General features: G+C 31.1%; 2 protein-coding genes across 3 annotated transcripts; one reads left to right on the top strand and one right to left on the bottom strand.

Annotated features, from left to right (window-relative positions):
* The first annotated feature begins 3,658 nt into the window (after positions 1-3,658).
* On the top strand, positions 3,659-7,094 carry LOC110666691 (uncharacterized). Its single transcript, XM_021827274.2, has 5 exons — positions 3,659-3,815; positions 4,517-4,825; positions 5,453-5,654; positions 6,236-6,464; positions 6,692-7,094. The coding sequence occupies exons 1-5, from the start codon at positions 3,717-3,719 to the stop codon at positions 6,924-6,926; spliced, it is 1,074 nt and encodes a 357-aa protein (XP_021682966.2). The 5' UTR covers positions 3,659-3,716; the 3' UTR covers positions 6,927-7,094.
* An 874-nt stretch (positions 7,095-7,968) lies between these two features.
* On the bottom strand, positions 7,969-12,327 carry LOC110666692 (nuclear transcription factor Y subunit A-1). Of its 2 annotated transcripts, none has more exons than XM_058139320.1 (6): positions 12,180-12,327; positions 11,259-11,570; positions 10,609-10,724; positions 10,346-10,417; positions 9,414-9,578; positions 7,969-8,832 (listed from the first exon to the last, which is right to left on the bottom strand). In XM_058139320.1, the coding sequence occupies exons 2-6, from the start codon at positions 11,530-11,532 to the stop codon at positions 8,404-8,406; spliced, it is 1,056 nt and encodes a 351-aa protein (XP_057995303.1). In that variant the 5' UTR covers positions 11,533-11,570; positions 12,180-12,327; the 3' UTR covers positions 7,969-8,403. The 2 variants fall into 2 exon arrangements, with proteins under 2 accessions (XP_057995303.1, XP_057995304.1); XM_058139321.1 differs by having other exon boundaries at positions 11,259-11,592; positions 12,180-12,323.
* Positions 12,328-13,226: the final 899 nt, after the last annotated feature.

Raw genomic sequence — 13,226 nt, forward strand, 5'->3', positions numbered from 1 at the left:
AAACCAAAAACCAAAAACCTGCAGAGGTTGCAAGAATGCCCAATAAAGCAAAAGAAATAAATTTATCAAACATTGATTTCTCTCTTCAGATGTAAGAAAATTTACAATTTTGAATTGTAGCTTTCAAGAAAAGACGGGTTAAAAAAATAAGAGACAATAACGAGAAAAAAAAAAAAAGATAATTCTCCAAAAAAATTAGAAATTGTTGCAATATTTGAGTTCTCAAAAACCCAGAAGAACAAAAGAGATAATAAATTTACACAGCTAAAAAAAAGTAGTTATATACAATAAATATCCATTAAAGAAGGGAAAATTTTTATATAGTCGCAACAAAAATGAGATACAACACTATTTAAAAGAAAGATAAAATCAAGAAATAAGAAAAACTTATTTTAGCTCAAATAGCGAAATGCTGAGTTAAGAGGAGGAAACCCCACCAGGTAGTTCCGAATATTTGGATACTGATAGGAGAATCTGAGGGATACCCAAATGAGCTTCACTTAAATAAATGCAAGAGCTGGAAGAATGTGAAAAGACCAACGCAGAACTATGAATTTAAAGAGATAATTGGAGAGAGTCAAAGAAGCTCTTTTTTTTCTTTTTCTCTTTTGCAGAGGCTCTCTCCCTCTCTCCTGGATTCAACGATGATACAAGGAGACAGAAAGAGAAAAATCCTATTGCTCTTTTTTTATCCTCTTTTCTAATATATTCAAACAAACCCAAGAAGAAAAAAACAAAGAAATAAGATATAAAACAATTGCTATTCCACCTTTCAGTTTTGTAAATATTAAAATGCATTTCTTTTTCTGAAAAAGAAAATGCAACTCTGCTTTCTCTAACTCTGAGGTTTCGTAGATTAAAGCAGACAAATTTTGCTTTGGCTATTAAAAAAAATGTATTATCAGAGAATAAGGAAAAGAAGTAAAGAAATATTTTCCTCCTTTTTTTGAAAAAATATATAGAGAGAAAGTGAATACCTTGTTTGAGATATGCAATAATGGTTGCAGGTGAAAAGTGAAAAGAAATGGCACCCAAATTGTAGGTGGGTGTTGGATGGCTGGGTGAGCCTTGTCAAACTTTCACCTTCATCTTCATCAGACAAATCTGAACCTTTTATATGATACTGAACATGTAGATTCATCCAAAGCCAAGCATTTCTTGTACTTCAAGGGGGTCAAACACAGGCATATCAGTGATGGTCAAATCTTGATAACCTTCAATTTTGACTTTTTTCTGCACTTGTGTTTAGTTAGGATTCCTCTCTTCATCACTGTAGTAATGATAAAGACTTTTTCTTTTTCCTGGAATTGAAAATGACTTTTGAAGGTACCGAATTTTGTTGTCTTTAATACCCTTTTTTTGTCTTCAGTCCGTTTAATTTCTTTGTGACTTACATTTTTCCTGGGTCAAAATCCCGGAAAGAAAAATTTCATATTGAAGTAAGGTTCGGACGACTGAAATTGCTACAGCTTGGAAAATTAATACACAGTAATAATAAATTTTAAATTTTAAAATTAATACATAAATTTTATACAATAGTTTAGTTTTGTATAGAAAATAATAATAATATTTAATAATATTTCATTTTAATTAAATATTAATTTAATGTTAATTTTTAAAAAATATTTACAATATGTTACGATAAGTTAAAAGAATATTTTTTAAAATAAAATTAAAATTAAGTAATTAAAATAAAATAACTGATTACCTAATTACCTAATAAATTACCATGACATTTGGTAAGTAGGTGGGAGATTTACAAGGCAAGTGAATTTCTTGTGAGAAGGGGAAAAGGAACCTCCATAGCCAAAATGTGTTCATTGTTCAAGATGGTGTTTTCCATCATAAATTTTCTTTTCCCATTTTGCAGAGAAAAGCTATTTTCAATTACTTGAAATGACATTATTGTTATGTAACTTGTACACAATGCAAAGTTAGCATTAAATTTTGACTAAGTATAATTAGAAGCGTGCATTCAGTTTAATTTAATTTAATTAATTTCTTAATTAATTAAAATTTTAATATTTGAAATAATAATCTGATTAAATCGAAATTAAATGAAAATCAAATATAATTAAAATTGAAATTTTTGATTGGTTATTAATTATAATTCAACTAATTGAAAACAAATTTATTATATAATTTATATTATTAATCAATAAAATATTTATGAAAATATATTTTCAATTATCTTTTACATATAAAAATAATAAATATGATAATTGTTAATAAAAGAATAATTATAAATAAATACACTATTATTCTATTATAATAAAAGAATAATTTTAAATAATATATTATTAATAAATGAATAATTTATATATTAATTATTAAATATTAAATTATTTTAATTATCAAATTAAAAGTACTCAATTGATAATCAAAATCAAAATCAAAATTGAATCCTCTTATTAAAATAATCAAATAATTATAAAATATTAATAATAAATAAAGGTAAAAATAAAAAAATAATTAATATTTTTTCAATTTTCTAAAATGATCAATAAAGTAAAACAACAAAATAAATGATAAAACATTATAAGTATGTTTTGTTAAAATTATATTTTTATTATTATTTAAGATATAATTGTAAATATACTTTTCATTTAAGTATTTATAAGCTAATTTAATTAAATATTTTACTATATTATTTTTATTTATGTTTAAACTTTCATTATATATTTTATTTAATATTATTTTTAATAATTTTTAAAAATAAATATATTTATAAATTATTTTTTATTAAATAGATCAATAATTTATTAGTCATATTTCATTTAATTACTTAAAATTTTAAATATTTATAAACTCTTATTAGCTTATAAATGCTTTTAAGTTGATAAGTTGAGTTAAACACCTTTGTAATATTGATCTAACCTTAATTATGTTGTCGTGGCATGATTTTATTGGTTATAGAAGGAAGGACAAGTCATTAACCAAAATTGCTGGGGTCCACCTAAACATATAATGGGTGGTGAAATAAAGTAAGAAATTTTAAAACAAATATGTAAGAATTTAAAATTTATGGATTAAATCAATTATACAAATTTTGGAAAAAAATTGAATTATATAAATTAATAATTTTATATTTTAACCTTTTATACTTTATCAATAATAATAAATTTTATAAATGAGTTCAAAAATTAACAATTCTATAAATTTTATAAAAAATACAAGTGATATTTTTAAATAGATTCTTAATTAATACAATAAATTATTTTTACAATATTTTTTTATAAAATTTATTTTCATATTTTTAATTTAGTTAAATTTAAAATTTTCATATATTAAGAAAATTTTAAAGTAGATTATGTATGATGCCTTCAATATGAATTTATAAAAGAAAAGAAAAATTTATTTAGTTTTTAAATAAAAAATTTAAAATTTTAAAATATTCATAATTATAATTAAAATTTTAAATCACATGAATTATAATTACAATAAAAAGATAAAATTAAATTTAAGAAAGTTAATGATAAATTATTATAAAGTTGAATTTAAGAAAGTTGACGTTAAATTATTATATAATTTATAAAATTTTATTTAATTAATAAAAATAGTTTAATAATTTAAATTTTATATTTAAATAATTTTTATTAAAATATTTTGATTTTTTTTCAGTAAGACTTTTTATTTTATAAAATTTTATTGAAAAAAAAAAGGCAGAAACATTATAATGAAGAGGGAAAGAGGGAGAAAAAGAAAGGAAGGAATAGATGCGGAAATCAGGAGGAGCAGAGAAGAAAAGGGTGCGAAGATCGTCAGGAGCCGTACAAAACGGCACCAGAGATCCCAGTTCCGATACCCCTCATATGGTTTGTTCTCTCCTCCTCTGATCTAGCGTTCTCTTATACATTTACGTCCTATATACATTACATATCAAGCATTTTTAACCGTACATTTCTTTCAAGGAGGAAGGGAAAATGTCACATTTTTTCCCTTTTGGGTTGTTGAGATTGTCGATAAGGCTACGCTAGATTTGCACTCTTCGTTTCTTTTGCGCTCTATTTGGTTTCTGGGAAAGGTCAGTGTAGAAACATGAAGCGAGCAAGTTGTTTTCTCATTATTGTAAGACCGGGAAAATTCGCGCTTACTAAGCTCTGATTTAGGTGGGTCAGCTTTTTAATGCTCCGTTGTGAAGCAACTTAATGCACAATTTTTACCTAATGAGGAAATTTGTGCTTGGTATTATTTTTATGCGATTGGGATTCAACTGACCCAGGATTGTTGGATTTTCCTAGGAAGTTTGATTATTTACTTTTGCTTGTTTTCTTTTTGCCTTCTTGCACAGCAGCCAAATTTAGGTTTTTGATCGTCTTATTATAACAATTGGGGTCCACATAACAAGTAGAAGAAGTTTGCTTTCCACAAACCCACACCCCACCCCCCCACCTCACCCACTTCCTGTATCTGGTGAATGGTGGAATTTTGTCTATTTGTAGTTAACGTTTAAAAGCTGTCAAGGGCATTCATCACTTATGGTTTCTGATTTTTTTACAATTATTTTTCTCTTTAGAAACAATCTACAAAGAAGGATGTGTTTCAGTTGTTTGCTGAGAAAGTGAGAGACCACAAAGATTTGGTTTCTCGTTGGGCTGTTTTGCAGGAGACACGAGTCGAATACTTTAGAGGGAAGGATTTCGTAAATTTCCTGAAAAATCATCCCGAGTTAAAAGATATATTGGAACCAAATAAAAGTTTAGAGGTTGAAGAGATTGCTAATACTTTATTAAGAAAGAATCTTTTAGTGCGCTGTGATCGTGTGGTGAAAACAGTTCGTCCTGGGAAGAAAAAGTTCTGGCCAGCACATTTAGAGATCTTCCCTGTAAGTTATTTCTTTTTGGCATTCAGGCATGTGAACTTGTAATTAATTGGTTTTAAAGTCAGTTAAACTGCTTGAATTTCTTATTTTATTATGTACATTATTCAGTGTTTTGTACTAGGTGTATTTCCTTTTTATATGACAATTGTTTAATTTTAATGGAGTGTTCCCGTCTGATTGATGTAATTGATCTTTTGAAGACCAATTCCCTGCAGGCATCTAGGCTTAGTAGTTAGTTTAAAAGTAGAATCCGGCTCAATCTTTTGCTTTTGCTAAGTTTGCTTGATTAATGATGTAGATTCCTTGTGTTCTTATAATTGCTATATTTAGTTCTTGTATTGTGTTTCTTCTTTCCATACTTTCATTGTGTTACGAGAATAACATTCTATTGTAAAATGGTCAAACTTACTATCTACTATATCATTTTCCGTGACAAGAAAACTGTAAATTGTTGGAATAATGAGATTTGAACAAGCCTATTAATGAATTGACTGCATATCTTGTCTTGAGATGGCTAACCTTCAAACAGTATGCCAATCTGAGTATTTCCCTTTTAACCTAGCAAATTCAAAGCATGCTATTAAATGAATTCTGTTGGCTAAGATATTATTGTGCTGCTGTTTTTTGTAGGATCAAGTATTTTCAGAAAATGATGCCTTTTTCGCATGGACATTTGTAAAACGGCAGCCACTGTGGCAGACACTTCTCTCATTTTTTTGGCCGGTGTTGACTCTAGCAATTTGCCTGTTTCCTGTATATCCCCATCGGTGCAAAGTACTGATTCTCTACGCATGTGCAGGAGTTCTTTTACTTATTCTCTCCCTGCTTTTATGTAAGTACTGAGTACCATACATTCTCTCTCTCTCTCTCTCTCTCTATCAATCTATATATATATATATATAAATTTTTTTTTCTTGTAATTTGCCTGTTTCTAATAATTTGTTCTGGTTTTTGATATCTAGATTCTGATGTTGGTGGAAAAAAGACAAAATTTTGATGGTGCATGCAGTATTCACTTTTCTAGATCATTAGATTTTTTTGTTTTGACATAATTTTCTTCCATGTATGGAGTGTGATTAACTTTATTTGCTGTACAGATATAATAGGCTAATTACATTTTTAACCTAAATTTATTTGAGAGTATGTGATTTCATGTGTCAGTATAGATAGTTAACGTTCTTGGCCGTCGCAAATATCCGTCAGAGGGTGAGGATAATCCTGGAATGTCATACTTGTATTAATTTAGTTGATTTCATATTAATAAGTCTCTTCCTTCTCCAGTAGTCTATGATTTATCCTTTATTTGCCTTTTATTCTTTTCTACCCTTTAAGGAGAATGGTGACTGATCCTCACCTTGCTAATGTTGTGTTTAAGGAAATTGTGTTTATTAAGATTTTCTGTTTAATTTGCAGTGAGAGCTACAATATTTGGTGCTCTATATATCATTCTTGGAAAGCGTGTTTGGTTTTTCCCCAACATCCTTGCTGAAGAAGCTACATTGCGAGAATTATTCCGTTTCTGGCCAAAGAAAGATGAGGAGGAACGACCTACGTGGACAGCAAGACTTTTCTATGCAGTAGTAGCTATGCTGGTCATATTACTGTTGAGACATCATGCCCCTGATGAGGCTGCCAGAGCTAGGTCAGTCCTATTTCTGCACTTATTAAAATGAGTAGATCCAGGAGTCTTTTTCTTTTGCATGAGGTAAAATCTGTTTTGTTTACCATAGGATAAAATACAATTATACTGTGAAGAATCTATGTTAGATGCACAATAACATGTTTATGCTAGTACAGGTACACAAAACACTGCAGCCTTGTTAAATAGTCTGCTATTTATGATCTGAAGCACTACCTATTTTCTTGCAGGTATCAAAAACGGATGTTCAATATCATTGATGATGTTCTTGAGTGGTCTCCAAGGCTTGCTCTGTCTGGGATGATAGAGAAACAGCAGACTGTGGTTAATGCCACGGAGCCCAACAACAGTTTTGCAGATGGGAGAAAAACAAACTCAGAGCACTCAGAGCAATCTGGGGATGAAGTATTTGGAAACATAGATGACGTGGATCAACCCCAGCATGAAGATCATATACAAGGATAGAAAAATGCAATATACTGAGCAGAAGATAGATATACTACCTTCTTTCTTTGGGTTTTTATCTTTAGTTTTGAGTGTAAAACAAAACTGTAATCAAACAGTGAAATAAAGCAGTTGGCTTGTAATGCCCCCTTAATAGAATTATGAGAATAGATTACAATGTTAAGTTCAGGGAAGTTGGTAAACGGTAATGGACATCAAACTATATTGATCATTTATCTGATACGCTCAGATGCGTTCTCCAAAAATAGCAACTTATTGTTTCCACTGACATGACTGCACAACAGTTACTGATAATATTTTTCTTGGCATCCTTTGGGAAGGAGATGAGATTGCTCTGTGGTCGCAGCCAGGCATGCTCCCGATAAGACGCTCTTCGACAGCCAGGCAGATGCATCACAACCGACTTTCTTTCTCCTTGGTTAATCATGATCGAGCCTGTTTGTTCCATTTGTAACCAAGTTACATGCGAATGAGACGGTTCCAAAGTTTTCCTGAGGGAAACTGTGGTCCCATTCACCACTGAGATAGTGGTTGGTTCATCTTCTCCGGTGAGTCTTTTCATTTTCGGACTGTGGAAAGCAAATAATTGAAGTGGGTTCCACTTGAACGAAGGCGTCCCTTAATTGGCTCGCGTCATTGCTGATGATCTTTTGGGAATTGTTATAAGGTGAGAAACTTGAGAATTTTGCAATATGACATATCTTATAAAGTGTACCATATCTGATAAATCCTATCAACAAGAGTAATTTTTTATAGTAATTATAATGTTATCTGAAATCTCTGTGAAATATAATTGCCGTTTACCCAGCACGAGTTACTTCAATATTTATCACTAAAATGGTGGGATCAGGCATGAAAAAAAATGCGGCTGCATACATTCAGTGTCGAGTAGATTATATGTCCACAGCTACGACCACACAAACCTATCATGATGAGAGGTTGAGCCCCAAACTCTACTCACTTCAGAGGCTGAGCACAACCGACTTCACATATATTAGAATACCTTTAACATTTGTAAAGAAATGATCTGCGACATGAACACTGACTAAGAAATACCAGACCATCACTAGAACCAAAAAGAAAGGAGAAAAAAAAAGTCCACAGTCCAATTTCAAGCAAATAAACAATTGTCAGACGAGCACAATTCCTACACTAAACTAAAGAACTGTTTCCCCATTTAAAATTCCTCCGGACTATTTCTACTCGCGTTTATTCCACACATTACTGTACACAGGAAAAAAGAAAATGGGAAAGATGGTGGTGTTATGGGCATTGACTGACTTAAAAGATGCCAACAACCTTTTCATCCCTTGTTTCCCTCCGTCATTTGAGTCGCAACACAAAACAAAGCCAAGAATGAATTGCCGCCTAGCAAAATTTTGCCAGAGATGTGATTACCAAATAAGAAGAGGATTCAGCTGTCTCTACTAGGGTGAATTGAATCCTCCATCTTGGCATCCACTTACCATACTGGAGTTCACTGGATAGAAAGTGGCCTCCGTGAGGCCTGGTTTGAGGAAATGCTCCCTCGTTGTTGACCTGAACAGTCTCCCTCCCCCTTTTCACCTGAGTGTGAATGATGTGTTGAGGTCTGCAAGCCATTGATGTTGTGGTGAAAAGTGCCTCCATTTACATGGTTTTTAGCTTCAGAAGTTCCATGCACTTGTGGTGCTCCTCTTCCCTCTTGTTGACCACGGGGGAAAATCCACACCTCAGCAGAATCTGAAGGCAATGGCTCAGAACCTGATGAACTGCCAGACTGAGATGAGGGGACTGGACCAGAATCATTGACCTTTCTTTCTGTGGTGTTCTTGGAAGCATCTGCATGAGTTTTCTTTGCAAATCGTCCTCCAGTACCCCTTGCCCTTCTCATAGCATGCTGGTGCCGAGACTCATGAAGATATGGCTGGAAAAATATGAAAACTAATGTGATATCACATGCCTTGACTACCACATATCGAACAACACAAAATATACAAAGGTAATACATTACTGTTGCATCTGTAAAACGTTGCCCCAGCATTTTTTCCAATTGAATCAAACCATGAAACTTTTACTCTCTTATAACTGGAAAACATACCCAAAAAAAATACACCTATTATAGATTTAAGGTAATTGAGGTACAAAAAGAGTGATAAAGATCTCATTCAACTCAACTGTTCAACAGTAAAACAGCAAATTCACTTTTTGGAACTGCATCTGACAACTCAAATTATCACTGGAAAATCATTTGTCATTGAACCAAATATAACAACTTGTCAACGTTGTTATAAAAAAAATTTCCATGGTAACCTGGTTAACTAAAATGATATAAGCCACAACTTTGAAGGTGCATGAAACTGCTACACAAGAAATTGAATAGGAAATTAGTTAATTACGTGAACTGTAAACAATAAATCACTGTTAGCATACTTTCAAATAGCAAAAGCCAACGAGGGCCAAACAACAAAATAATCCCCAATATAACTTAAAAACACTTAAATCTACCTTTCTAACTTTTATCAGCTTCTTCTCAACCTCTGCTTTTGCACGTGCCTGTCTTCGCCTCAGAATTCCTTGGTATTGTTTGGCATTTACATAAACAGGTTCCTGGGCGATCTCATGAGGTAAAGGCATTCTTGGATGATGCATTGCTATCACATGAGGATAACTCTAACATTGAAAAGATTAATGTATTAGATTTTCCCATATGACAAACTTTGAGGAAAAAAAATGATGAGAAGAGGAAAATGAAGAACAAGAAGCGTCTTGCTAGAATAGGAATCATCCCCCAACTGAACAGTACCCCGACCAAAAAGAAATAAGGACCAGTAGATTTGATTTCACTTGCAGTCTGCAAGTAATTAGCACATCAGAAGTATGCCAAAGGGATCATCTCTGAATTTGACTTCATATTTCATGTGTAAATAATATGCATGTAAAAGTTATGTTACCATGTTCTCCTTAAACAATAATCTTTGAGTTGAGAAAGAAACTCAATCTTCTTTTGTAGGAATTTCAGTATCCAAGTGCTAGAAAATATCTTTTCTTCCTATTCCACCACCAACCAAGAAAATCTAACTACAACTTCCCAGAAGAAAGCAGTGTCTATCTGAGGGTATGGGTAAAAAATTCACAGCATTAAACTTAGGCCAAGAGCTCCCAAGTGCTTTGATGCCAATAGAAGTCCACGTTGTTGCCATTCTATCTAGAAATACGAGTACAAGACAAAGAAAAATAACTTTATTCTTGCAATCTTGCAACTGAATTGAATATCTTTGCATAATTTAATTTTTGCCCCCTTTCTAAACAATGGAAAGAAATAGACGCGCTGCTTTGCTTGTTGTTGAGTAACAAATAGAAAAAGGATTTCAACAGAACCAGAAGTTATCAGCAAAGGGCCAGTAAGGGATCATATGTTCAGAATTATTCTTACATACCAAAGGTTGATGCCCATAAGCTGCCATCATTCCACCGTAATATGGATCCTGGTATGGATTTGATGCACATGCCTGCAAAAAGAGTTGCAAGAAAACTAGGAATCCCTTCTGTTTTCATGTAAGAATTTGTCGCTTAATTCTTAGAATTAAAGAATCCTGAGTCTGCAAGTTGACTAGTTTTCAGTTGAATGCCCTAAAGGCAATAAATTTACTCCTGGATGTGGACAAGTGAAGGAGGGGGGCTGGAAAATGGAAGCACTTACAATAGAGTGACCAACAAGTTCAAGCTGAGGAGGATGTGTCAGGGACTCATCATGCAACAAAGTCACACTTGAAGCAACATGGTGCATATTTCTGTGTTCTTGTCCACTATTCACAACTGAAATTAAAGATGATATATATTTTCAGCAACTTAGCTAACAAACAATAAGCTCTCTCTCTAGTTACAAAGGATACATAGCGTACATGTTTGTAAGCATACTTGCAGGAATTTAGATCTGCAGCCTATGTTGCATATTAATCCTCATGGAAACCTAATTCAGGTCTTAAGTTGATTTTGCTATGATTACAACACAAGGAAACATGATGCAAGTCTCCAGATAAAACTAAATAAAGAATCTACAATATGTGAACATGTCACTATTACAAAAGCATGGAGAAATGCTAAAAGATTTATAGAGCAGTATGGATAACAGTAATCATAAAGAGAAGTCATTGCTATATCCAAAGAAAGGCTTCTGCAGAAAGGATAATTTTAAAATCTGCTGGTTTACAAAAATAAAAGTTGACTCTAAAGTTACAACACAAAGATTGAGTTAATGCAAAATTTCAAAACAATTCCTAAACTGTAACTCATGCAGTTGATGAATCATCAAATATCATCCTTCTGTGAGCTTTGTATAACTAAAAATACCTGATCGTGAAGATGCAGTCGCTTGTGATTCTTTGCTCACACCATCATCATCATCCTCATTCAGTCTTTCATTTGACAGTGACTGATCATCATTTGACAGTGAACCATTTGGGCCATTAGATGAGGACAAATTGGTTGCATTTTCCCCCAGCACAGCTGGAGGCACGGTATTACAACTGACACTACGCCACCATGGTTCAGAGTGAACTGCATATGGTTGGATGACACGTGGATCTGGTTCCAGTTGATTTGCACTTACAGGTTTTGACTGCATATCTTCTAATTCCTTCAGATGATTAATTTCTCTGTTCCCTGTCCACACATGGTAACCAATCTAGCAGGTAACCAATCAACCGAGAAAATAGAGTTTGAAATTTCAAAGATATTAGCACCAAACATAGATATATAAATAGAAAAAAATTGAAGAAAACATCCTAAATTGATCATGCGGAACTCTAGGCCCTTATACTATTAGAAAATAAATATTCGGTGTTGAAAGAAATTAGACTTTTTTACTATCATTCATTGTATCGCTTTATTACTATAATCCTTATCTAAATTTCAAAATTCATTCCGTCAAGTTCAAATTCTTCAAACATAGACTAGATAAAACCCAAAGTCACAGGGATAAACAAACACAGAACAAAGAAAAATTGAAATTTACTTCAGACTCGCTTTACGATTTTACAATCCCCAACTACAAATCATAACATTTACCAAAAAAAAAACCAAAACAAAAACGTAACCACGCACAATCATAAAGCTCAAATTCCACAAAAGAGCAGATAATTTCTAAAGAACCCCGATTCAGAAACCCCAATAAATTGAAAACTGAAATTAATAACTACAGAATTTAGAAAGGCCGGAATAAAAATAAAAATCCAAATAACGAATGAGATAAAGAATGATTTCGACACTTACTGGCTAATGATAGTGGATTGGAACAAAACCCTAGATTTTGGGGTTATTTGGCGTCTGAGATAAGGGGAGACCAAGAGAGTCAATCTAGTTCTACCACAGCGATTCTCTGGAGTTTGTTTAAGAGTAGCATCCTAACCGTATTAGAACAGTTTCCCTATTTAAACTCCCTTAGTTGGGTTATGATATGTTCACCGTCCCTCCTTCCACATAGATTGTCTTCCCGGGACACGTGGATGGCCTGCAACAGGTAACTCTCCTCTCCGGGTTCTTTTTTTTTTTTGAAATATTCGACAATTTTTATTTTAAAAAATCTGCAATTATTATAAGAAGTTAATTTTATAATAAATAAATAAAGAGACTTATAGATTTTATTTATTTTATAAAAAATAATTTATATATAAAAAAATATTTTTTATATAAATTATTTTTTTAAAACAATATTTTTCATAAAAATAATTTTAATAATTTGATTGTAATATTAATTAATAATAAGTGTTTATATTATATATATATATAAGTTTTTTATATTTTAATAATATTATTAAAATTCAACAGAAAAAAAGTTAAATTATCTAAAATAACATTTTTTAAGAAAATAATTTTCAAACGATCTTAGCTTAAAATTCTTCTAGATGAAAAATGATCAAGTTATTTCTTAATTAACTAATTATTATAATTTTATATAATAATAATATGTGAAATTTCATTATAATTAATATAAAATACAATCAATTGCTAAATTATATTTTAATTTTAATAATAAATTTTGATATACTTTTTTTAAAAGCATGCATATTATAATAATATTATTATTAAGCAATAAAATTAATCTAATTAATAATTATAAATTTTTCTTTTTATTAATTATAATTAATTTTATTGGTGACACTTTAAAAATAATAGCTTTAAATATGTAAAGCATATATTGAAAATTATTTTCTTAGTATTATTTTAAAATAACACTTAATTATAATATATATATATATATATATATATATATATATATTAATTTAAAAGCATATTAACGGTAAAAAAATAAAATAAAAT

Source organism: Hevea brasiliensis, chromosome 17 (assembly GCF_030052815.1).
Source record: "Hevea brasiliensis isolate MT/VB/25A 57/8 chromosome 17, ASM3005281v1, whole genome shotgun sequence".
NCBI lineage: Eukaryota > Viridiplantae > Streptophyta > Magnoliopsida > Malpighiales > Euphorbiaceae > Hevea > Hevea brasiliensis.